This window comes from Coenobita brevimanus, chromosome 47, assembly GCF_032717465.1.
Source record: "Coenobita brevimanus isolate Jiangsu-jjx chromosome 47, ASM3271746v2, whole genome shotgun sequence".
Classification (NCBI taxonomy): domain Eukaryota; kingdom Metazoa; phylum Arthropoda; class Malacostraca; order Decapoda; family Coenobitidae; genus Coenobita; species Coenobita brevimanus.
In genome coordinates this window covers 12,492,196-12,519,215 of record NC_137000.1, presented here as the reverse complement: position 1 = coordinate 12,519,215, position 27,020 = coordinate 12,492,196, and the positions used below count along the sequence as shown (strand labels likewise).

General features: G+C 39.9%; 2 protein-coding genes across 2 annotated transcripts in view; one reads left to right on the top strand and one right to left on the bottom strand.

Moving 5' to 3' along the window:
* The first annotated feature begins 7,945 nt into the window (after positions 1-7,945).
* The window catches only part of LOC145399054 (carboxylic ester hydrolase-like), a 137,745-nt gene continuing 118,670 nt past the window's right edge, over positions 7,946-27,020 (top strand). The window contains exon 1 of the mRNA XM_080271791.1: positions 7,946-7,987. The gene's annotated coding sequence lies outside the window, so the exon portion shown is untranslated. The remainder of the gene's footprint in view (positions 7,988-27,020) is intronic.
* LOC145399078 (zinc finger MYM-type protein 1-like) overlaps positions 17,439-27,020 on the bottom strand; it is a 19,476-nt gene continuing 9,894 nt past the window's right edge. Inside the window, exons 2-5 of the mRNA XM_080271832.1 lie at positions 21,130-21,447; positions 20,020-20,665; positions 18,669-19,178; positions 17,439-17,820 (exon numbers count right to left, since the gene is read on the bottom strand). Of these exons, the coding sequence (XP_080127958.1) occupies positions 17,439-17,820; positions 18,669-19,178; positions 20,020-20,665; positions 21,130-21,447 (1,856 nt within the window). The remainder of the gene's footprint in view (positions 17,821-18,668; positions 19,179-20,019; positions 20,666-21,129; positions 21,448-27,020) is intronic.

Here is a 27,020-nt window from a genome sequence, read left to right as displayed (position 1 = left end):
AAATATCTCTTCTGTATTCTGTTTAGTAAATCCTTTTGCAAAACTCTTACTCCTGGATGAAGTCACTATTCGTACTAAGTCCCCTACTGCCAAGTCTGAACTAACTGGTTTTTTACGTTTGTTAGGCTTTTTATACATTATTGTAAACTGCTTTCGCCAGTCTTTGATGTCTGTTAGCTTGTGAATTTCATCAGGTGTCTTGCCCTTCAAGCCTCGATGAGGAGTGAGATTATATGTGCTTACCAGTGTACTTAGAATGGGTAGGTAGGTTAAAGTGTTGTATGCAGTTAAATACTGATAAATTTTGTGCTTCAGAGTTCTTATGGCACTCTCACAGAGACTAGCCTTTGTCTCTTGTGAGTAAACACTATACAGAGTAATATTCTTCCTCTTCATGTAAGATTCCAGCGTTTTGTTATAAAATTTCTGTCATCCTGTCTGTGAAAAGTCTTCATTAACCTTGCGATTCTGGTTTACTTAAAATGATTGAAAGCGCGTTAGTTACAGTAGCTCCAGTCTTTCGTTGAATGGGATGGACAAACATGTAACGTGAGAAGACATATACACATACCAGTAAATATTGTACATGGTTATTTTCCCCCCGTAAGTGCTTCAAATCAGCCAGGTCACGTCAGAATAATGCGGGATCCTGCTGCTACAATGTTTCGTCGTCGGAATCTTTTTCTTTGAAATTTATGCAGAGTATAAACTCTAGAACCTTTTAAAAATCTCTTCACATCTGTTTTAGTCACTAGAGTGTCTATTTTTTTGGCGGTCCGATATAATTTTTCAATACTACCCAAGGATTCAGGTGATGTAGGATCATAGTATATGTTTCGAAGTAAGCTATTAATTTCCATAGGTGTAGACTACTTCACAGGGAGGCTTTCCAACAATGTTTGACCTATTTGCAGTTGTGGGGGTGTTTTTATAGATAAATCATTCAGTAAATACCCATAAAGTTTATTTGTAACGGCTCGCCTGTATATTTCAAGAATATCTGGCACATGTTGTTTACCATATATCTGACGAGCTAAACATTCCATCTGTCCCAAGTCACGCATTAGAAGGAGTAAAAAATGAGTAGCATTAAGGGATACATCACGAGAAAAGGGACCTCTCATAAAAAGGTTTTGAGATATTAATACAACACTCAAGTTTGAATGACGTCCCTTGATGAAAGCTTCAGCTACAGTTTGACTTTGCATTGCCTTTAAATACAAATCATCTAATATGAGTAGTGATTTTCCTTGTGGAGTAGAGTGTACTGATGGGTCAATTATATCTTTGTGCACAGAAACTTTACGACGAATGACTGGATCATCTTGAAGAGGGTGATAGCTTACATCACAGATAAATATTTTTGAAAACTTTTCTGCACAGTACTTGATGAGTTTAGATACCAGTACGGTTTTTCCTGAGTTTGAAAACCCTGCCACAATAATTCTGGCAAGATCACGAAATATATCTGTGTGTTCTGATGTATAAACGTTCTCCATAGTGTTTACTGATAAACTGATGAAAAAACTAATATGTCCTCACCTAATAAATAAAACATGAACACTGCAGACATTTTATTTACATATTAACAGTAAAGGTTTTTAACACAGTAAATACAGTAAACTATATAGGATTTCTGCATACAAATTATATATGAAAATAATGATACAAACTCTCTCATAGATCATGAAGTAGCTTCCCTTTCTAGCAAAGAAGACTAAAAAATGTCCTCACCTAATAAATAAATGACATGATCACTGCAAACACGTATTTACACATTATCAGTAAAGTTTTTTTTTTTAATATATATATATATATATATATATATATATATATATATATATATATATATATATATATATATATATATATATATAGTACATATACAGTATATGAGATTTGCATACAAAATATCTATGAAAAGAACGTTACAAACACCCTTGTAGATCACGGAGTAGCTTCCCTGTCTAGGAAATATTTACCATTAATCTTTTTCCTTTGTCTGTCATATAAGTCGGACCCTTGTTTTCGCTTGCATGGGAAATACTGTTGGATAATGGGGATGAGTCGTGACCCCCACAGAGATGGAAGCCCCTTCCCATCTATTTCTTCTTCGTCTTCTTCTCCTTCTTCGTCTTCTTCTCTTCCTTCTTCTTCTTCTTCTCCTTCTTCTTCTTTTTCTTCTCCTTCTTCTTCCTCCTCTTCTTCTTCTTCTTCTCCTTCTCCTTCCTCTTCTTCTTGCCCTCCTTTTACTTGAATGTTATTAGCCAAAGGATGCCCATAACTGACTGACTTAGTAGGGGACAAATAATAAAGTTTATCTTCAAGTTCACTCAACCCTCTCTTGTTTGATGATAATGTGGTGATCTGTCCCTGTCGGTTAGATATCCTAGTGGCTCTAACATAATGAATCTTACTGGACCCCAGAAGAGCGTCTTTGTATTCTTGATGTTTAAGTTTCTTCCTTTCATACCTAGGAATACCCTTACCAGTTATCATCTCTGTACCTGACTCCAAAAGTAAGGAGTATAATTTTGGCTTCAGACAACATGCTTCAACTATCAGTTTCTCCCCTACCTCACTTTTTAACAGACCCAACTGTCCTTTGCGTGCATCACTGTACAAAGGATGCTGGGGACTGAAATTTGACGTATCTATCCAGTCCACAAGGGAATACCTTTGTAATTCACTGAATATATCTTCACACTCAAGTGAAAATACAAAACTGTCTGTATCTGAGTACACTGCTTTTACTCTTTCCCCATAGTGCTTTGTGAGAACATATCAAAAATAATACATTTTCACCTTGGCCAACTCAAGGATTTGAAATCCTACAAACTGGGGATGAGACAGTTCTATTTTGGGAGATTGAGAGATTGTTATTACTCGCTTTTCTTTTAAATGTATCACCCGTCTGAAGAAAGGATTCCTAACACTTTTTAGGAATTCTTTCCTCTTTCGGCAAACTTTAGTTATGGTGGCATATCTCTGGGGATTGAATAAAGTTTTCCCAAACAGTGAATTTGACATTAGCTTGTATATAGCTTTTTTGTCCTTAGTTGAGGCATTATTTCTGAGTTCTATATTTCCTTCTATGAAGGGTTTTAAATATGGTTCCTGTCTGAAAATGAACAGTGAGATCACTCTAGCTAATCTCAGACCATGCCTCATATATAACTGCAACAAAAGTAGAGTTATAAGATAGTTGTACTTTGCTGAGTGAGAAGCTACAAGTTTTTTATTAAATTTAGGATATTTTCTACCTTCCTTTTCTAATAGCTGCTTAGAATAGGGTGAAAGATCATCATAAGTAATGTTTTTTTGTTCTAAGCCCAGAGGAAAATCATCTGTCAACTGAGCAACCTCTGCGGACACTGGTAGTGTGTCACACAGAACCCAGTACCCAAAAGTACCGTCAGTAGGTTGCCTTTCAATTCCCTTATCAAGAAAATTTTCATCTCACTGTCACTAAGCTTCTTTATATCACCAATGGGAAGCGATTCTGTCATTACAGAGGCATAGAGTGAATTAAAGTCATAATAACATAAAAAATTTGAAATTTCTTTTGAGCTATCAAAACTTGGATTGGTGAATTTGTTATTAGCTCTCATGAAGCGGCGAATAACCGTAGTGAAACCATCTCGGATGTTATTCTGAATGAGGTGAATCAAAGACCTATGACTGATGAATTGAACTTCTATTTTTGAAGATTTCAGCCAGCTATCAAAGCTGAAAGAAGGGAGGGAGACATAATTAACTATATCTAAATGGTATTGTTGCTGCAAAAGTTCTAGGCCAGTTTGTGAACGTATCAGCTCGTAGACCACAGTCAACTTTAAGGTACAGCATTAGATAGTCGTTCAAACTAGAGCAACCCGCCATTGCCCATACTTTTGAAGCATGATCATACTCTTCCTCTGTAATGCAGCTTCCTTTTAATGAACTGTAACATGCCTCAATGGGTGGTAAACTATGATCTTCAAGCTTATCAATCTCAGAAAGATATTCATATGGAAATACTTGTTTCCCAGAAATTAGCATTTCTTTAAGGATTCATCCATTTCCCTTAATGAATTTGAGAGAATTTACAGACTGAATGTGTGCCTTAGCCAAATCAGCAAGACTTCCACTCATAAAGCCATAACTATCGATGAATCTCAGCTTGCCAATATCAACATTAAAAAACTTAAGTGCCCGTTTGCAAAGCAAGTTAATGGGGAAGTCTTGTTTCATTTCCTTAATGACTAACCCTAAATCATAGGACGAATTATGAGCTATGGTAATTAGTCTGTTAGAGTTATCTTTTATCTGCATATTACATTTCCTGCACAGAGCCCCTACATAATTGTTAAATTGTGTGTGGTGTATGTGGTGTCTGTGTTTATCGCTACCGTTAACAACTGTTGATCACATAACTGACACTTCATTTGCCTTTGAAAGCTTTCCTCATCCTCGTCTGTCATATGGATGGGAAATTTGTGGTGACTTTGTAACTGCTCATAAGAGAGGGTTATTTTATCTATGAAATGTGTGGCTGCATCGGGTCCAACATATGTATATGAATCTACTAAATTATCATCTCTATCCACAATGATATAGGCATATGCTATAGCGTGATGTGTGCTGACAATATGATCCTTATCACCCCCATCCTTCAGTTGGGCTTCAAAATCATAGAAGCACACAAAATCAGGGGACACTGTTTTCCACCAATTTTTTAATTTAATGGTGAAACCCGGGTCAGGAATTACTTCTTTCTGCCGAGAGCAGCAATACTGAGAATGTGAAACCTTCTCCTCCTCCCCAGCAAATTCCGAAAAGCTCACGTCACAGAAGAAGGGACTCATAGGTTGACGTTTATGTAGAAAAGCCTGAAGAAATATCTTTAAAACTTTTATCAGACAACAGTGTTTGTTGTCTAATAAAAGTAAATTTACTTTGTCCCCATACTTCTTGCTCCCTATTCTGGCTATAGCCAATTCATACGGATGTTTATCATTCAAGCTATAAATATTAATACTTATTTGATTTTGAGTTTCTAACTGATCAAGGGAGTACCAAGAAATCTCTTTCCCTCGAGGAAACTTTATCAAAGTACTACATTTTTCCCATGAATCCACTCGACGCTGCATATCCCTCCATTTATTAAGGTTAGAAAATATCTTATGAGCAGCTAAACACTGTATTATACAAGCATCTTTATCTACTCCTGTTATAGGTCGAGGATTAAATATCTTCTTCCTTCCCCTAACACCAGTGGGAAATTCTACATATGTACCTATAGACTGAGGTACAACATTTTTAATTATATTCATTTCTAAATGTTTGATGTAGTCTAAAATAAACCCACTCCCCTCTGTGTTACAAAGTACATTTTCTATATGATTTAATATGTACTGTTTCAGCTCCTCCAGTGTTTGTCCTATAGTGTTGAGAGTAATGAAAACTCGTGGAGTGTGAACATAGTGAGTTCTGATTGTATCTTCCCCCTCTGAAACAGGTTCCCGTCTTAAAACAACTGCCAGCACTAAGTATATACCAACAGATGGTGCCTGCATCTGCCTCATTACATATTGAATATGGTGACTGAAAAATGTAGCAAAATCTGTTAAGAATACTATTGGGTCTTGAGCGTACTCTCCCGGAGGAGTATATTTGACCTCCTGTAAAAGGCCATTTAGAAATGACCTTGAGGTTGATGCCATAGATGATGAAGGTGTATGTTCGTCATCCCTACTTGTAGAGGCAGTGGCACCATCATCATCAGTTGTTGTGTTTCCAGGGAGATGGAGTCGTCTTAACTGCTTAGAAGTTCCCCCTACGCCACCTGTGAACACCGTTTTTTTTTTTTTTTCCCACAAGTTTTGTTCCTGATAATTTCTATCTATTTATCTATCTATTGCAAGAAGCCTTAATCCTGTAAGGGGTGGCCACAACGCACCCATGTCACCCAGACTCCAGCTCCCCCCCTCCCCCATATACCTCTCCACTCCATCCCCAATTTCATCCTTGATCTCCCCTCCCTCTCCTTTTCCACTCTCCTAAACTCATCAACCTAGTCTTGCAGCTCCTCTTTGTCTTTACTTAATAACACAGTATCATCTACAAACAACAGTACAGGGAGTTTCCAAGCACTGCCGCCTCTCACTTGGAGGCCCTCCAACATCCACTGCCCAATGTTGTATCTCTTTATTACCACATCCATATACAGATTGAACAACCATGGAGAGATGACACATCCTTGCTTCAGTGCAACTTTTAAATAGAAAAATTTCTCTCAGTTCACTATCCACTTGCACAGCAGCTTTAGCACCCTCATACCTACTCTTCACGACCTACAGTAACTTCCCATGTATTTCCTAACGCTTTCCACAATCCTTGTTTATCCACCCTGACATACTGTATGCTTTCTCCCAAATCTATGAAAGTTGCACACAATGATATTGTGAAACAATTTAACAAGAAGAGCTATTCTTCAGTGTTTATGATTACTCACCTTGTAAACAGGACTGTCTGTGATATCGCTGATAAAAAATATTAATAAATCGTCCGCAACCTGGGCATTTTACACAGGTGTGGCCGGTTTTGATGTTAATCTTCTTGCCACACTTCTCGCAGCGTGTCTCTTGACGTACCATGGTCAAAAGGGGGGCCCTCACAGAGTTCATCGGTGGCTTTATAAATCCTGAGAGCCTCAGTTGCCAGCTGTGAGCTCCATAGGTCCTTTCGAGACGTGGTAAGATTTTTACAGACGCACACACTCTCACAAAGGGAGATTACTGTTCTTAGCCATTTAATTTTGTTTAATTATTTTTTTTTTCCAGTCATGGAAAATATTAGTGGTCGTTAATTCAGCTGTAATATTGATTTTGACTATAGTAATAGGAAGAAAATAAATGCAAGAGAAAGACAGACAGTAAATATTTTTCCAGTAGTGATAAATTTAATAATAATAATAATGATAATAATAAAGCTCTAAAATTCTAGCTGAAAGGTGATTTTGACTGTAAGAGTAGGGAATAAGAAAGAGAAAGCAGGGAATAAGAAAAAGAAGAGAAAGAGATGGAGGAGAGACTTGTTTACTAAAATGTATCTTCAGTGCCCCAAATGCTTTATTTATTTTCGCCAGGTGACAGCCTAAGTGATAAATGGTCAAAATCTGATTTAGTGAGGGGACAGGTGAGAGAGAGAAATGGAGATTCCAATGTAAGCTGAGTGATAGTAGCTATAGGGAAAAAATAACATTAATGATTACTGTTTCACTGTTTTTTGTTTGTCCTTTACATAAAAACACGTTTCTTAAATCAGGTAATAATAGTGGTAATGGTGTGGCGAATAAGAAGAAATTAGTTAGAAAACAGAATGAAGAGAGAAAGAGACAGACAGACAGTAATTATTTTTCCAGTAGTGATAAATAAAATTTATTAATAATAATCATAATAAAAGCAATAAGATTCTAGCTGAAGGCTGATTTTGACTGTAAAAGCAGGGAATAAGAAAAAGAAGAGAAAGAGATGGAGGAGAGACTTGTTTACTGAAATTTATCTTTAGTGCCCCAAATAATTCATTTATTTTCGCCAGGTGACAGCCTAGGTGACAAATGGTCAAAATCTGATAACCTAAAACCATTTAGTGAGGGGGCAGATGAGAGAAAAATGCGGATTCCAGTGTAGCTAAGTGTTAGTATATGGGAAAAAAAATAATGATTACTGTTTCACTGTTTTTTATTTGTCTGTTATATGAAAAGACGTTTTCTTAAAATCAGGTAATAATAGTGTTAATGGTATGGAGAATAAGAAGAAATTTGCCAGAATACTGGATGAAGAGAGAGAGAGAGAGAGAGAGAGAGAGAGAGAGAGAGAATCTTTCGGTAGGTGAAAGTTTTTTTGCTGGAGGTTATTTTCTGCTCAGTTTATCACCAACCTCCACGGGAAGCAGAAGTCAGTCCCCCAAACTCCTCATCCCTTCTTATAGATTTGGATAGCAGGTATGTGAGCTAATAATGAGGATATATATATATATATATATATATATATATATATATATATATATATATATATATATATATATCATCATCATCATCATCATCATCATCAGCCGTTTGAGTATCCACTGCAGGACCGGCCTATCCCGACCGAAGTCGGGACGATACAGTCAATGTATCTCTACCAAGTGGCTTAGGCTGTCTAGTAGAGATTGTATGTAGAGTGACAAGTGCTTGTAAGTGTAACTGTGGTGTTGGAGTGGCTTTGGATGTGTGTGTAATCTGTGAACCAATTGTAATCGGCCCGCGCAAGCCGACTGGGTGCAAGCATACTTTATAGTAAGCGACACTGGTTCAACCACAGCACCCCTTGTGTCCGCCAATGTAGAACGTGGCCAGGTGAACACTCCCAAAGTTTATTACCCTGGCGGGGCGCTAACCCTGGTTCACCCGTGTACGAAACGCACACTCAACCACTGTACCACATAAGGGGGGGGGGGTATACTTATTACAAAGTGTCCAGGATTAGGCGTGCGTAGATCTGGGCAGGGGTTTGAAGTGGGGTTTTCCTGAAGGCATGCCCACTAGTACGCAGGGGGCGGGGAAGGGGGGGGCATCTGCGTTGTACTGGGCATCCCTTCAGGCAAACTCCACTTCAAACCCCTGCCCAGGTCTACGCTGCGTACTTCTGGGCACTTTTGTACTACTCACCTGCACAGATATAAATATAACTCTAATAGGCGATTTTTATTTTTCAGTCACCGTTCGTCTATATTGTCCTACTTCTGTCAGTGAATATATTAACTTCTTTTTTCCTCGCAATTGGTACTGTCAAAGGCCAACAGGCAAATCAGTTGTATAGGTATAAATTGAACTTTAGTAGGCAGTTTTATTATCTTCTTTAGACCTAACTGCAAATAAAGTAGAATTAAGTAAGAGGTTACCTACGATTGGGAACTGCTATTTCACGAACAGGGGAAATGTTCATAAAGGGTTCTAACAAATTTATGGAAAAAACAAAAAAGTCTCCATACGTTAATTCTTTCAGTCCGATGACATATCTTGTACTCTGTTCTTGCCACCACCAGAAGATTTTATTCACCTTCAGGGAAACGTCTTGAAGAGAAGGAATCAGTGGGGAATACACTCCGAGCTGGTGTCTCCTAATCTGAACATAAGTCTGGAGGATGCAAGAATATAGCAGTTTGGTTAACATCGCCAGCCTTGAGCTTGTTCTTTGTTTTCATTTCTGTCTAAGCTTTAGCGTGTTTCTTCTAACCTTACGAATATCCGTAACCCTCTTCAGCTCAGTTACTGGCCAAGTGTAGCTGGGCTGGACGAGCGATTTGGCTATACTCGTTTCACTTTAATTTGGCCTAAAATTGCGATCTCTCCATCGTGAATATTGAGATGTAGCTATAGATTAACACTAGAATATGATGCTAGTCACGATGAAATACTTTGGAAAAGATGTTGAGTTGTCATTTTCTGCCACTGAGGTACGTGAAACAAGCGGCAAAAAGGACGAAAATCTGCGCTAGGTTCAGGGCAACTAGCTGTAGTTAGCAAAGAGACTTCTTCCTGCCACTTGAAAGAACTCATCGACATTCATGCAATAGCGACTTGCTGTGGTATTCAAGTTTCATGGAGACAATCATGAACCAAAAATAGTCAGAATTAATGGGTTCAGGTGTGGTGGTTTACGATCGCTCGCGCTAGCTGAAGCCAGTTCTTCGTAGTCCAGCGGCATTTGAAGGTGGGTCTCTGTTTTACCCTCTGGCTGATTTGTAGTGTTCACCACCACCATTACCGTCACCCTAACTTTACTTCCAGTTTATATACTGTCAGTAATATTAAAGGGCGACAAGGGAGTGCAAAGGATAGTAAACGTGAACAGGCCTAGTGGCTCTTTCGAGGCTGTTATAGGAGACAGATAGATAGTAAAAATACATAGAGGCAAGAAAGATAAACAGAGAAACACGAGAGATAGACAGAGGAATACAAGCGTTTATATATCGAGACAAACAAACGGACAGAAGCAAGCATACATAGACACCAGAAGATAGGGAGATAAAGGGCACCTCTGATAGTCACACCCAGCCTTATAATACTGTAAGGGGCCGGAAATAACATCTTGTAGGGGAGGTGCGACCCTCGGTGTCCACTGAACAAAATTTCACTCTCCTCAGTAAAAAACTAAGGTGTTGTCTCCCCTTGCCGTTCCAGGTGGGGGATGGCCCTCAGGCGCCTCACCCTGCCTTAAACGCGGTCTGGATGAACGTCTACCAGTGTGTAAATTTTCGTGTTTTTAGGTTAAAAATTACGGTTGTGCATAATTGCTTTTGCTGGGACCTCTGGGAGCAGTTCCCGTCCCCACTTCATTTCCACCTCCCGTTGGAGGACCCCTAGGGGATTCCGAGGTCGTTGGGGGTCCCACCCTGCCTAAAACCCGGCCTAATTGAAGGATTACCAAAGTGAAAATGTTTCACGTTTCCAGAATTTAAAATATATATATATATATATATATATATATATATATATATATATATTTGTGTGTAGGGTCTTATATAACGGTTTTGGCCGATACCCTGCCTTAAACCTGGCCCAAGTGAAGGTATAGTACTGTGCAGAAATTGGTGCTCTTGTTTCATCAAATAGAATATAACAAGTATTTTATTATATTGTAGGTGATGAAGAAATGCATTATGCTTCCAAGGGCCCCAAGCGCTCATCGCCTGGTGCAGTGATGACGCAGTTATCTGAATGGTGGCGTCAGTGTTAACAAAGAAGTTACGTCATTGGCCACGATGCATAAATAATATGTGTTATTATGGTGTAAATAGCTGCTTTTTGGTCCCATTTAAGCATATAGATTCTTCGAAAACATTTTTTGAGCTTTATAGGCAGCCAAGAGTAGAAACATTGCAGTTACCCTGTCTAAGCAGGAGTAAAACAGCCACCTGAGCCGTAAAAATTTTTTATGGGTATCATTATTGGCAGAGAGAGAGAGAGAGAGAGAGAGAGAGAGAGAGAGAGAACAACAGATAATATAAGCTGACAGGCAGGTAGATGAATATAGATAGATAAATTAATCACTAGCGATCGAGTGATAGACGGATAGACTAACATAGATAGAGAAATAGGTAAAGAGTCAGAAAGATAGATAAATGTGTTGAAAGCAGCAAAAAAAATCGATTAATTCGTCGACGAACAAATATATAAGTATGTGAATATTAGAAGACAAGCAAGGACAGATTAAACGATGCATTCAACACAGGCAGGGAAATACTGTACATAGAATGATATTTACACACAAATTAGACTGCTAGACGAATAATATGTTCCAATATTGCTTTAAGTCAGTGCTCAAGTTTCAGACAGAGGCAGATAGATACAAGCATGTCTAGACTCCTAAAAGTTACAAATAGATAGAAACAAGCATAGTCACCAGAGATAAGCAGAAAGGCGGACAGAAACAAACACAGGCACTATACAAACAAGCAGACAGACAGATTATAAATATACATAGACGCTAGAAAGGTAAACAGAGAAACACAAGTATTCATAGACTAAGACAAACAGACAGACAAAAACAAGCATACATAGACATCACAGAAAGAGAGAAAAATATAAATACTGTTTACGTACACACCAGTGATAAACACAAAAATATACACAGATACCAGAGAGATAGATAAAAACAGAAATTAGACACACTGATGCAAACATACATAGAAGTCAAATAAAAATATTTTAGCTATTGTTTTAAAATCAGTGTTCCAGTTTCTGATATGTTCTGGGCACCAAACGCATTCTGACTTTTCATCTCAAGGCAAATTTAGCCAAGACGGATACCTGAGTCACCATGTCAATATAACATCAGCTTCGTAACGTCCTTCTGCCTGCGTCATGAGGTGCGATGCATGTGAGAATGTCGCATGCTTAGTTTTTTTGTTTTTTTGTTTTTACCTTGCTCGTGTTGTTCTTGGGCGAAGCTTTAATTTAAGAGAGATGGAATGAAAGTCAGCAGATAATCTACATTAGGTTATGTAGGATATTATATGGAATGGTAAGACGAGTGATGAATGAGATGGGATGGAAGATGATGATCGAATGGGATACATATGAAGTTGTAATGAGTAAACTGTTGTCTGCAAAATACGTATGTGGATTCCTATTTTGAGTATATATATATCCTACTATCTTAATCATCATTATCATCATCATCATCAGTCATCAGCTTAAGTCATTCACTGCAGAACAAAAACCTCTCCCATCATTTTCTACGCTGATCTGTTTGCCGTTAGACTGTTTCATCTTATCCCACTGACTCTCCGAATATCAGCCATACATCTTGCTGTCTGCCTCTTTCTCTCACTCCATCTCCAGGTTGCCACTCCAGTGTCTTGGCTGTCTATCTGTTATCCGTTTTATGAAGGATGTGATCTGTCCATAACCTATTCTATTTTTTTTTTTTTATTGTAGTAATTATATTCTCTCCTCAATTCTTTTATCAAGGTAGCTGTCTGTCTGTCTGTCTGTCTCTCTCTCTCTCTCTCTCTCTCTCTCTCTCTCTCTGGGAAAATGTATATGTTATCAAAGACACAGCCATCTGTAGTGATTCTATCACAGCTCACTGGTCGCTGGAACGCCGGGAGGAAATTCGGATTACTTCAAGAAACATGATATCCAGCCTAGCGGAAAACACGAGCACTGAAGGAATGTTTGATATATTTATTGTGTTATACCCACAGCTGCACTACCACCACATTCTCTCTCTCACGTCGTTGCACACACACACGCGGATACACAAATATACACACACACTTGCATGCACACAAACACACATTTACCATCACATTCCTTCAGCATAAGACTACCACTTAGGGATAAATTACAAGCCAGTGTCAGGTATAATTAAAATCAAGTGTGCGAAAGCGTAGGCAGGCCATGAATAACGCCTTCAGCACGGTGACCTTGTTTTTTGTCCTTGATTCCGTCAGACTATTTAATTCAACGTTTGAGTTTTTTTTTAACTATACATGTTAGATAAACTATTCATTAATCTTTTCACTACAAGAGGTATCTCGTAAGTACAAGGTGGTTCCTATATAACGCTCCTCTTTCACTGCGCTAGGCGATTTCTCGTGCGTTGCGGGAACAGATCTGTCAGTGTTTTTAATTTTCCCCGCATCATTTATTCATTTCTTACTTTGACCGTCACACCCACGCCCACGTCAGCAGACTGAGTCATCCCTGCAACCCAAAAGATAGCGCCAGATGATCTTCCAGTGATATTTACAGATCACCCTGTTTAAGATGCTTCTGAGTAATTAACACCAAATTAATATCTGTAAAACATTTCACGCATATGACGTCAATGACGGTCAATTTTAGGAACACTTGCGAACTTTTTAAAATATCAAGCATCATGAAAACACTTGCGGTCAAACGAAGTAATTCTTAGAAAAAAGAAACTGCTCACATCTTATTCCCATTTTCTGGTTTAATAATCACAAAAAATATATATATATATATATATATTTTTCCGTAAGTAATCTCGGGCTCAACCCCTAAAGTAAGTTTTTTTTTTTTTTTTGCTTATTTTTTACTTTTATCAAGCAACCACAGACGAGTTATTTCAAGTTTAGGAGAGATTTCTAGACGTGAAGAGGTTAACTGAACGTTCTATATAAACCTTCCTTTATAAGAGATTTCCCTAAGCTTAATGAAAAAACCTGACGAGAGGAAAAAAATCCCATCATTGGACTAAAAGGGTGTACCATGTCCCTTCGTCTTCTGGGTGAGCGTGTGAGTGTTAGCGTGTTAGCCTGCATGTGAGAAGGCGCATATCTGTGTTAATGTTATAGTGCGAGAACTTATCATTTCTTTTCAGCACCTATCGTGTAAGCATTTATCCTGTCCGTGTTCGTCATGTGAACTTATGCATGCGTTCATCGCCTGAACATTTATCCTTTGAGCATTGATCATGTTATCAAATGTCTACACACTCAACTGTCAGCATCAACCTCTCGTACCTGGTGATGTCCATTCTAATTCATTCTTGCTTCTACCACGCTTATTCACACAGTTGAGAATGGCCAAACGGGAAGTATATCATCATCATCAACATCATCACCCGGACCTCCTTTCCTGCCCAAGGGCAGAGTGAGAAGTAGCAATGTCCAGACAGCCCAAATTTGCACAGTCCAGTGGGCGACGCTTCCCTTCACTCATCATTCAAGCCCCCGGGATCCTGGCTCTATCGGATATGCCAAAAACATTCACCACGCTCTGTAGCTTCACATAAACGTATCCGATTGAGTCAATCCGGACGTTGCCATGTTAAAAAGGGGTGCCAAAATCCCTGATCATGCATTTCTCCTCACAACATTCATCCAGCCAGCTTGAACTATAGCCTCACCGACTTCCAAACCTCTCTTCCTCACGCACTCATCCACTATATCTCTCCACTTTCTCCTTGGCCTACCTCGCCTCCTCCCTCCTTCAAATTCGTTATCCATTCTCTGCACATGATCATACCATCTCACTACATTCTCTTCGATTCTGGTGTCCACCGACTTCCTCACTCCACATGATTCACGAATTACATTATTTCGCATCCTATCAACCTTTGGTTCTCCACATACATTCCTCAGCAGTCCCATCTCCATTGCTCTTATTCTTGACTTTTCATATTCATGCCACACCATAGTCTCACATCCATATGTTAAAGTTGGCACTAACACTCTCTCATGTAAGCCTCGTGCAGCTGGAACATTCAAGCCTCTGTTTCTTGCCAAGGCCTTCATTGCACCAGCCACTTTTCTTCCTTGTGTCACTCTACTTTTAACTACCCTTGCACATTTTCCTCTCTTTTCTAACACTGTACCCAGGTATTTGAACTCTCTCACCAATTCCAGTCTCTCTCCATTCACTGTAACATCACACTGTGAGTCACCGTCTCTCAATAACCATCACTTTACTCTTTTCTACATTTACTCTCAGGGCATGATGCTCACAAACATCAGCATAGATAGATAGATAGATAGATAAATAGATATAGATAGATAGATGGATAGATAGATAGACTGATTGATTGATTGATAGATATACAGATTGTTACGGAACAGAGAAAACTGTCCTGCAAAGTTCCAGGCTCAAAACAAAGAGTCAGGTAAAATTACAAGTTAAAGTTTAATGCTCAAACTAACAACAAAACATTCAGGACTCATAAGGATAATGTAATGGCAAAAAACAGGTTAAATATATGGTTAACTGCAATAGCCTCTATTAACACGAAATTAGCATGAGTAAATTTATCTAAGTCATCCCTGTTAAAATGAGATACCAGATAATACTCAGTGAACGCAAGATATATTATTACAGATACAAAATATTATTAATGATGGCTGACAACAAGAACATTACGTAAATTACAAAATCCCCACTAGGCCCATGAATTAACCGTACGCTACACAGTACAAGAAAAAATGCAACAACAGTTATACTCAAATTACACACAGCTGCTAGATGGTTGGAGGCTTCCTGAGCACTCACAATAATAATAACTGTACAGGGGAGGACAGAGATGTGAGCAAAATGAGGAGTAGATCTAAGTGGCAATAATGCAGAGACTGAGCTCATTATATAGGGGCCAGCAGAGCTTGATACAACTTGTAAGAAGGACGCGCAAATGAAGCCATGGGGACAAAGAGTTGACAATCCCGCTCTGAACAACAGAAAGGACGACTTACTCTACTATAACGGTAGAAGGGGGGACTGAGGCAGAACACGCTTGTGATCAAACATGCAGCATACTGTACGTTAAAATTACACAAAGGATGATGAAATCATAGGCTATGTAACACCTCCCCACAAAGAAAAAGAAATTTACAAAGGAAATTTCTTATTACTCTAAAACAATGTCTAAAGTCTAGATAAGCAATCTGCAATAACATTTTCTTTCCCCTTGACATGTTGTATGTCTAATGAATATTCCTGAAGAAGTAGACTCCATCTTGTCAATCTCTGATTTTTATCTTTAAACTTACTAAGGAATTTCAGTGGGTTATGATCAGTATAAATGACTATGGGGTCAAAACCAGAACACAAATAAAATGAAAAATGCTGTAAACCCAAAATCAAGGCCAAAAGCTCTTTCTCAATAGTTGAGTAGTTCTTTAGAGGTGGAGTGAACTTCTTACTGTAATAAGATACAGGGTGTTCAATACCCTGATCATCCTCTTGCAGCAAAACAGCCCCAGCTCCTGTATCACTTGCATCAACAGACATCTTAAAAGGCTTAGCAAAATTTGGAGTAGCGAGCACTGGCTGACTTAATAGGATAGCTTTAAGTTTGCTGAAAGAGGATTCACAGTTATCGGTCCAGACAAATTCAACTCCCTTTTTCAGTAGGTTTGTAAGTGGTGATACAAGAATAGAAAAGTTAAGAACAAATCTCCTGTAATAACCTACCATTCCCAAAAATCTTTGTAGCTCTTTCCTACTTTTAGATCTGGGAAGATCACTTATAACCTGAACCTTAGCTCCTGGTGGTGCAACATGTCCATCACCAATTACATACCCAAGGTACTGAACTTTAGCTTGACCAAACTCACACTTTGATAAATTAGCTACAAGATTAGCATGAACCAAACGCTCAAGAAATTTACTGACATGGCATAGGTGATCTTTCCAGTTGTCACTGAAGATTAATACATCATCAATATAAACAACACACCCTGCCAAACCCTCTGTTACAACATTCATGAGCTTCTGAAATGTGGCTGGTGCATTCTTCATACCATATGGCATTACTGAACATGCAAAAGTCTTTCCTAGTGTTACAAAACATGAGATCTCCCTAGCACGTTCAGTCATAGGTACTTGCCAGTATCCCTTTATCAAATCAAACTTACTTATGTACCTAGCCTTTCCGATCTTGTCTACAGGGCTGTTTCTAGCCTTTCGGGGGCCCTAGGCAGAATGCTGTTTGGGGGCCCCTATCTTATGAAACTATGGTGGGGGGATTCCAAACCATCTAAGGTGATCAGGGGGCATGCATTTAACATTTAAATACTTCAATTTGAGGCACTTTTTGAGGTAAAATAGGCTAGATCGATGACAAACTCTTAATATCTTTTATTTTTAACACTCCAGTAAAAAAAACTCAAGTTGACCCTACAAAAATGCTAATAAATGTGACACACTGGGGCTCCCCTACAGCCAGGATTTACTGAATCTGCATTGTAACATCTCCCAAATGCAAATAAATGAGACAAGATGATGTTTTTTCCTGAAAATCTTATTTTCTAATCTTAGGAAATGTTAAACTTGTTAAAAAATCTAAATTAGGCAAACATTGCAACTGAAATTCTAAACATATAAAAGTATCCCACATTTTTCAGGAGGCTGGTATTCCCTCAGTAACACAGATCTGCATGATCAGTCTTCAAAACTTCTGCCTTCTGGCTTTTTTAAAAGCAAAGTCATTGATGACATCATCGTATGATAGCTGCTTGCCAATCTCGTGATTGATACTGATGATTGCAAGTCCACTGAGGCGATTCTGTCCCATGGATGACCTCAGGTAGGTCTTAATGAGCTTTAGTTTTGAAAAGCTCCTCTCTGCTGAGGCCACGGTCACAGGAAGAGTGCAGGCTATTCTCAGAGCAATCCACAGATTGGGGTACAGTTCCTTCAACTGCTTTTTGTGGATGTAGGAGAGAAGCTGTAGTGCAGTCATGTCACTTGAAGGTAGGCTTGGCAAGTTGCTGATTTCAAGAGCCAGTTCTTTTCCATCAATGTCTTTTTCATCCTCGGTACTTAATGTGCTGCAGAGTTCGTCACACTGGTTGGACAGTGCCTCACTATCCAATTTGGGGACGTACTTCCACGTCCTCACGTTTTGTCACAGCTAATCCCGGGGACGTACTTCAACGTCCTGCAATTGCAAGGTTCATAATTTCCACAATTTTCAATTTTCGCGAGTCATTTTTGGTACGTATACACGTGACACCTTCCTCAACAAGATGCCAGGCAGAGACAATGCCTTACCCAGCATGACCTCCTCTCCCCCCCTGCATGCCATTGTCTCAGCAATTCACCTGTTATCAGTGACCTGGCCAGTATAGCCATGTCATGCCACGGTACGAAATTCAGGGCCAGAGTGATTCCCCAATCAATGACAATGTGGAGGACAAACTTTACATAGCATTAGAGGAAGAAACAGTTAGAAATGATGATCAGGTAATGTGGCAAAAAAAGGTCAGGTATTAGTGAGTGAAACGATGCTTATAATGCCTATATTACTGCTTGAAAACCAATATACTCTTGTACTACATATAAATTCGTAACAGTAAATAAATAAATACCGTTTATGAGTGGTGTGAAATAGTTATCCTCCCATAGAACTCGTTTTCTTTGGTGCCAGCCTGATAGAAAACCCAGTAAGGTAAGGAGGCTCTCCTACCTGTAATGAGTATTTTAAACCTCAGGTGAGCGATTTCTCTATGAATTTTCGATGTTTCTCACCAAAAGCGAAAGTTTTAGCAAAAAAAAAAAAGGGTCGAAAAATGGTCGGGACTGGGGGGTACCAGTGGTCAAAAAGTGGTCGGGACGGGGCGGGTTAAAGTTAAGCAGCACTCCAAATCTGGATCTCATTTCACCCAGGCTTTCAAGCCTTTCCTTTAATGACTCAATAGTGGTGTCCACAACCACATTAAAGAACGCAATTTCTAGTCTTTTCATGCCATCTCTGATAGGCTCGTATGGGGCTTCATAGGCAAAGCGTTTCCTTGTGCTTCTAAGCCTTTTCTCCTTAAGTACAGCCTCCACATTCATCTCGTCACATATGTCTTTAGCAGAGGCCTGAGCTGCAGAAAAGCCAGTGTCTCTGTATCTTGTCAGTGAGGTTTTTGCCTTCATGAGGAGGTCAACTGCTACATCAAGTTGCATTGTGGCAGACTGTAGGAGCTTGCTTATATGGTTTACTTGGTGGAGGATATCATACCATACCACACTACAAATGTGGAACCGGTATGACCCAACCTCCTCGGCCAAAGCTTGTGCTTCTACCTTGGTCAGGGCATCTGTGGCTTTGTCCCTGACCTCCAGCAGTGCCTCCCTTATGTTAGGGGCCTGGTACCGCACAGCCTCAATGCTGTTAATACGGCTCTCCCACCTCGTTTCACTCCAGGATTTCAGTGTCAGAGTCACATGGTCCTTTAACCCGTCATGTCCCGAGGTTTTCCGCACCTCCGACATCCCCCAGTCCCGAGGTATTTTCGATTTTTTTTTTTTTTGGCTAAAACCTTCGCTTTTGGTGAGAAACATCGAAAATTCATAGAGAAATCGCTCACCTGAGGTTTAAAGTGCCCAATCCAGGTAGGAGTTCCTCCTTACCTGAGTGGGTTTTCTAACATGCTGGCACCAAAGAAAACGAGTTCTATGGGAGGGTAACTATTTTATCCACTCATAAACGGTATTTATTTATTTACTTGGTACGAATGTATATGTAGTATGACAGTATATTGGTTTTCAAGCAGTAATAAAGGCATAATAAGCATTGTTTCACTCACTAACTAATCACCATACCTGACCTATTTTTGCCACACTACCTGATCATTATTTCTGGCTGTTTCTTCTTCTAATGCTATGTAAACATTGTCCTCCACATTGTCATCGATTGGGGAATCACTCTGGCCCTGAATAACTTTACTAGCCAGGTCACTGGTAACAGGTCCTTTGCCAAGACAATGGCGTGAGGGGGGGAGGGGGGAGGTTATGCAGTGTAAGGCATTGTCCCTGCTTGGTATCTTGTACAGGAATAGAGGAATGTGTCCCGTGTATACATACGAAAAATCACGTGCGAAAATTGAAAATTGTGCAAATTAGCGACCTTACAATTGCACGACGTACTGGTACGTCGCCGGGACTGGCAAATGCAAATCGTGGTGACGTACCCATACGTCGTCGGGACGGGGCGGGTTAAGATTGCCCATCTTTGTGGTGCTACTGAGAACAGGTTATACAGTTTTTGTATATTGCCAAAGTAGATAACGGCATCTGTGGACCCTTTTGCTGCATCAGCCACAACCAAGTTCAGTGTATGTGACTCACATGGAACAAAAAGTGTGCGAGGATTTTTCTCCAGCAGCCTTGCTTGTACACCTTTGTTCCTCCCCTTCATGTTGGCCCCATTGTCATACGACCGTCCTCTGCAGTCGTCAAAAGGAATATTCAGCTCCTCAAGCCTATTCAAAATCAAAGAGGATAAACCAAGACCTGTTGTTTGGGAAGCCACAAGAAATCCTAGAAAGTGTTCCTTGATTTCCGGTGCTTCATCATCGTCCATTCTAACAATCCTTATGATGACCGACATCTGCTCTTGGTGGCTTAAGTCAGGAGTACAATCTAAAATGACTGAATAATATTTGGACCGCTTAATTTCAGCCACCACTGTGTCTAATATTTTCCCACTGATTGAAGCAATCAGCTCATTTTGGATCTCATTTCCAAGATAGCTGGAATGACTGAACTGCCCACTTTCCACACGATCAATGTGCTTCTTCATCACAGGATCAAATTTGGCAAGCAGCTCCACCTCTTTTAAGAAGTTTCCATTGTGTTGCTGGTGTAATGCGTTTGTAGACCCCCTCAATGCAAGATTTCTCTCAGCTAGAGATTATATGATACAGATTAAGTGGGTCAGGACATCTGTCCAGTGCTTCTTCTCAGCTTCTAAAAGTGTCCTTTCGGCTTGATCTATGGTCGTGGCTGTTTGTAGACGCAGTTCCAAATCCTTCCACGTTGCCATATGGGATGTGTGCTCTGGACTGATTTCATGACTTTTCAGAAGTGTACCAATGTTCCTCCAGTCAGAAAGCCCCTCTGTCATTAATTTATAGTCCTTTCTTGAGAATAGTTTGCAGCAATAGCAGTAAACTGCATAGTTTTTTCTCAAGTAGGTAAGCCAAGTCCGCCTTATCTTTTCCCCATTCACTAATGTCCTGTAGAAATAATGGTGATGGAAGTTCTGCCATCTTCTCTTTTGGGAAATGTGAAATCCGGGCTAATCTGAAATGGTCCTTTACCTACTAGGTCTGTCCTGACTGAATCTAATAGAAGTGAAGGCCAATCACGTGGATCAATTGGTTGACCAAATGCAGGGCGTGGTGCTCGTGAGTCCGCAGGTGGATAAGATGCACCTGGTGTTTGTCGGTCAGAAGGCGATGAAGATGGGCCTGATACTTGTGAGTCCGCAGGTGGAGCAGATTGACCTGCTGCTTGTCGGTCAATAGGAGAAGATGAGTTTGAAGGTGTAGACGATGGACCTGGTGCTTGTGAGTCCGCAGGTGGAGCAGATTGACCTGGTGGAGATGATAGGTCTGGTATCCCCACACTAGCAGAGACATCTGGCTGGACTGGCCCTCCACGTCCAAAGTATTTCAGAAGTGCCCCTGCAGAGGAAAAAATAGTGTATGGTCTTTCATAGCCTAATCATTTTACAAATAGTTGACAACCTAGATGTTGTATTTTTATTCCACCTTAATTTGATTTGCTTAATCCTAGCCACCTAGGCCTATGTTAACTTATATTTTTAATAAATATTGAATATAGATCCGACAGCCATTTCATAGGGATTTTATAATTATTAGATTTTATAATTATTTTATTAGTAATAGTAGCTAAACCTTAACCTAAATGTAACCAAACCTAACCTTAAAGTACCTCAGCCTAACCTAACGTAAACTAAACTAACCTAAACCTAACCCAAAACCTTACAGAATTTATTTATTTATTCTTGTTCTTAACATTAATTTTTAAGCCCAAAATATGGCAATGTAATAAATGAGTACATGTGGCATTCTTGAGGACTCGAACCCAGAATGCTCACACACAGAACAACACATCATATGCATTACACTATCAAGACATAAATTTAACACACATCCGAGATTATATCCATTATCAAGTACTGGATACTGTCATTAGGCTATGTTCCCTATTAAACCCATCTGCTCTGAAATAGTTCAGTGTATATACCTGAATTGGAAGGAATTACCATGGAGCCTAAGAGATAGGCCTAGCATATCGATCATCCCTGAACCCCTCCTTATAATATATGCTACATGGGAAATCAACACGATGTCTCACCTTTGCTCTGAGAGAGTTTATCTTCTTCACTTTTCTTCTTTTTTCTTTTTTCGGCTCCAGAAGGGTATGTCCTTTTCGATGCCATGATGTTAGAGCGTCACTCCTCGCTGACTTACGGTTGACTCAGTACTAGTGTAGCGTTTCAGATGGGGCGGCAGCCGGTAGAGATGTTAAGTTTTGAACCTTAGATTATCGTACCAGGTCAGTAAAATGAACGTATTTCGTATTTTCCATTGGTATAACAAATACAAATCAATGAAATATAAAACCTCGTAATTGTGAAGTTAATACAAAAGATTCAATGTCTCATGAATACCTTGTGGTGAGCCCTGGTGAAATCGTTGGAAGAAAAATAGAATAACTCAAATAATAAACTCAGAACAATGGAATAACGCTTCTCCTTAGTTCTTACGTTCACACATCACACGTGGTGTCATTGACGCCGGTGAGACAAAAAAAGACCAGGGATGCCAGACGAAAAGGCGCGAACAAAAGCCAAGAGAGCCAAGAAATAGCCAAGCACCACAACCTCGAGTCACTTTACACATATTTTAATTTCTTAAAAAGCTAATATTGGCAGCTTGGGGGCCCCCTAGTTGCATCGGGGGCCCTAGGCAACCGCATACTTCGCCTATAGCAAGAAACGGCCCTGCTTGTCTATGCAATCTTCCACGCGAGGGAGAGGGTAAGTGTCTGTTTTGGTTATCTGATTAACACGTCTGTAGTCGATGCAAAGCCGCTGTGACCCACCCGGCTTAGGGACCAGAGTGACAGGAGAACTCCACTCGCTCTGACAGGGCTCAATCATCTTGTGGTCCAACAGGTAGCCAAGCTCCTTCTGGATGAGAGGAACTTTCACTGGGTCCACACGGTAAGTAGGCAATTTAATTGGCTTTGCGTCTCCAACATCGACATCATGCATCAACACAGTGGTTCTTCCTGGAGTGGCACGGAACACTTGCGGGTACTCCTGCAGCAACGCCGAAAACTCCTGCCTTTCCTCTGGAGGTAGATGAGAAAGCTTAGTCTGGAGATCATTCATGATATCAGGATTCTTCCCCAAACTATCACTCAGGCTCATACTGCATGGGAGAGCTTCACTTGCAGACTCGGGTGGAACAGCTACAGTGCAGACTGGATTATTTTCGTCCCGCCTGTGATATAACTTTAGCATGTTGATGTGACATAGTTGCTTGTTCTTTCTACGATCTGGTGTGGCGATGACATAGTTGATGTCACTGAGTTTCTTCTCCACGAAATAAGGACCACTAAACTTGGCTTGAAGAGGTTGCCCATGAACTGGTAGCAGAATCAAAACCTGATCTCCTGGCTGAAAGTGGCGTAACCTGGACTTCTTATCATACCAAGTCTTCATCTTCTCCTGAGCAGCTCCTAAATTCTCTCTCGCCAGCTGTAAAGCAGTGGACAGCCGTTCTTTGAACTTCATCACATACTCCAGCAGGTTGACGTCATCTTCCTCTGACAGCCATCATTCCTTGAGTAACTTAAGGGGTCCTCTTACTTCATGGCCAAACAGTAGTTCAAAAGGTGAGAAGCCCAGTGATTCATTTGGAGATTCTCTTGCGGCAAATACAACAAATGGAAGACCTTTATCCCAGTCTTTCTGATGTTCCAAACAGTATTTCTTGAGCATCGATTTGAGTGTTTGATGATATCTCTCCAACGCTCCTTGGGTCTGGGGATGGTAAGCTGAAGACATGATTGGGTGATGCCCAACTCTTTCAGAGACTGCTTGAAAACATTTGACATGAAATTACTTCCCCGGTCTGACTGTACCTCCTTGGGCAGACCAAACTTTGTGAAGAACCCTAGCATTTCCTTAACCACGTTCTTTGCTGAAATATTTCTAAGTGGAATGGCTTCAGGATAACGAGTAGCCATATCAATCAGGGTCAACACATTAGAAAATCCTGAAGAAGTCTTAGGAAGAGGGCCCACAATATCCACCAACACACGGGTGAATGGCGCCTCAAAAGGAGGAATGGGAACTAGAGGTGCAACCTTTTCGGTCTGATTACACTTCCCCACAACTTGACAGGTGTGACAAGACTTACAATACCAGGAAACATCCCTGAAGATACCTGGCCAGTAGAAGTGTTTCAAAATGCGTGCCACAGTCTTCCTCACTCCAAGGTGTCCTGCCAAACTGGAATCATGAGCCACTCTAATGATATCCTGCCTACAAACACGAGGGATGACAACTTGATGTACAACCTCCCATTCACAGTCGGCTGATACTGTTGGGGGTCTCCATTTCCTCATAAGTACTCCTGACTTTATATAATAACAAGTAGAATCACCAATTGACTCTTCCTCACTGCAAGCAGAGTTAGCTAGACCTTTCAACTCAGGGTCAGCAACCTGCAACTCAATCAACTCTTGACGAGACAAATTATCAACACTACGGGGTACTGCCTCATCTGGTGAGTGGTCCAAATTAGCAAGAAAAGTGTCAGCTAGGATAACATCATCATCATCATCATTATCCTCTAAATCACCAGTAACTTTAGACTTAGCCCTAGTGACAGCACATGCAGGGAATACATCAGGGACATCACAATCCTGGGACGCAGCCACTGGCTCACTAGACAACTGAGGAGCTGGACACACTTGACTTCCACCAATATCATTTCCAAGTAAGAAAGTTACACCTGACATTGGGAGTGTCTCAACCAACCCAACCATAACGGAACCATTAACAAAACCAGACTCTAAATTCACTCTGCACAGAGGGACAGAGAAGTAATTATTCCCTCCACCTTGTAAGATTACAGTTTCATCAGAGGAATTAACATTAGAGCCTAGAACACTGGTCAGTATAAGGGATTGGCAAGCATCTGTATCACGATATATTTTAACTGGTTTCCTGTCATTACTGTCCAGAGGACTGACAAAACCATCAGACAGGAAATTAGCACATGAACTCTTGAGAGTGTCACCCACGTTACTGCTCAAAAGAGGAGCTCCATCATGAGAATTTAAGTTACCCCTCAAAGCAGGTTCAGTTAACTCAGTTAAAGAATTCTGGGAACTCTCAAGAGTGGACACTAGACCAATTGACTGAATATTTAAAGACTCCTTTTTGTTCACATCACGCTGTCTCCTGAAACATTTCTCCGTAGTATGACCAAGCTTACTACAATAAGTACATTTACTTTTCTGAAATCTAGAGGTGAAGCTGGTATTTACTTCCTGAGAAACATCATCTTTATTCTCTTTTCTGTTACCTGTACTCTTGAGTAGAGGCAACGTACTTACTCTCAGCTTTCCCTTTTTCTTTAGAATATCTCTTGTGAGTGAGAACATATTCATCAGCTAAAACTGCAGCATCAGACAAATTATCTATTCTTTTCTCATCAAGATATAGGCTTACATTTTTATAAATACACCTCTTGAAGTCCTCCAGCAAAATCATCAGCTAAAATTTACCAAAATCAGAATCCACATTCTTAGAATTTAACCACTGCTCCAACAGATCTTCTTTGACTTTTGCATACTCAACATGGGATTGCTTATCTTGCTTATAAGTTGTCCTAAATTTTACTCTATAGGCTTCAGGAACAAGCTCATAGGCCTTAAGAATCAAGCTCTTAACTACATCATAATTATCAGATTGATCCTGTGGCAAAGATGCATAAGTTACTTGAGCTTTACCGGTGAGAACAGTTTGAAGGAGTACTGGCCAATACTTTTTGGGCCAATTAAAACCTGTAGCTACCCTCTCAAACAACTGAAAATACTTTGTTAAATCAGACTCATTAAAAGGAGGGACAAGTTCAACATTTTTAGCCACATCAAAATCATCAGAGCTAGATGATCCAGTTCCACCTTGTTTCATGCGATACTCATGGTCTGCCTGAATCCTGGCAAGTTCAATTTATGCCTGTATCTGTGCCTCCTGAACACGAGCCTGAGACTCCGCCTCCTTAGCATTTGCCTGAAATTCAGCCTCCTGAATACGAGCCTGAGACTCCGCCTGCTTAGCACGTGCTTGAAATTCAGCCTCTTTAACACGAGCCTCCTGCAGGGCTAGCTGTAACTTAGCTAATTCAATCTGCGTTTGCTCATTTGGAGGGGTTACATTAAACAAGCTTTTATTAATCATGTCAACAATTTGATCTTTAGAATGATGAGAGTGAACTGCAATTCCCAATTGTTGAGCAACAAGCTTAAGTTCATTCTTTGTTCTGTTTTCTACATCACACACTGTTTGCACATTTGACAAAAAATCTTTGGCTTCATCAAGTGTAGTAATAGTAGACATCATGAATAAATCACAGTCACAAAATATCAAGCAATATCCTTATGATAACATCCTGAATATCCTGATAAGAGGTCGCCAAATTTATGTTACGGAACAGAGAAAACTGTCCTGCAAAGTTCCAGGTTCAAAACAAAGAGTCAGGTAAAATTACAAGTTAAAGTTTAATGCTCAAACTAACAACAAAACATTCAGGACTCATAAGGATAATGTAATGGCAAAAAACAGGTTAAATATATGGTTAACTGCAATAGCCTCTATTAACACGAAATTAGCATGAGTAAATTTATCTAAGTCAGCCCTGTTAAAATGAGATACCAGATAATACTCAGTGAACGCAAGATATATTATTACAGATACAAAATATTATTATTGATGGCTGACAACAAGAACCTTACGTAAATTACAAAAACCCCACTGGGCCCAAGAATTTACTGTACGCTACACAGTACAAGAAAAAATGCAACAACAGTTATACTCAAATTACACGCAGCTGCTAGATGGTTGGAGACTTCCTGAGCAATCACAATAATAATAACTGTACAGGGGAGGACAGAGATGTGAGCAAATGAGGAGTAGATCTAAGTGGCAATA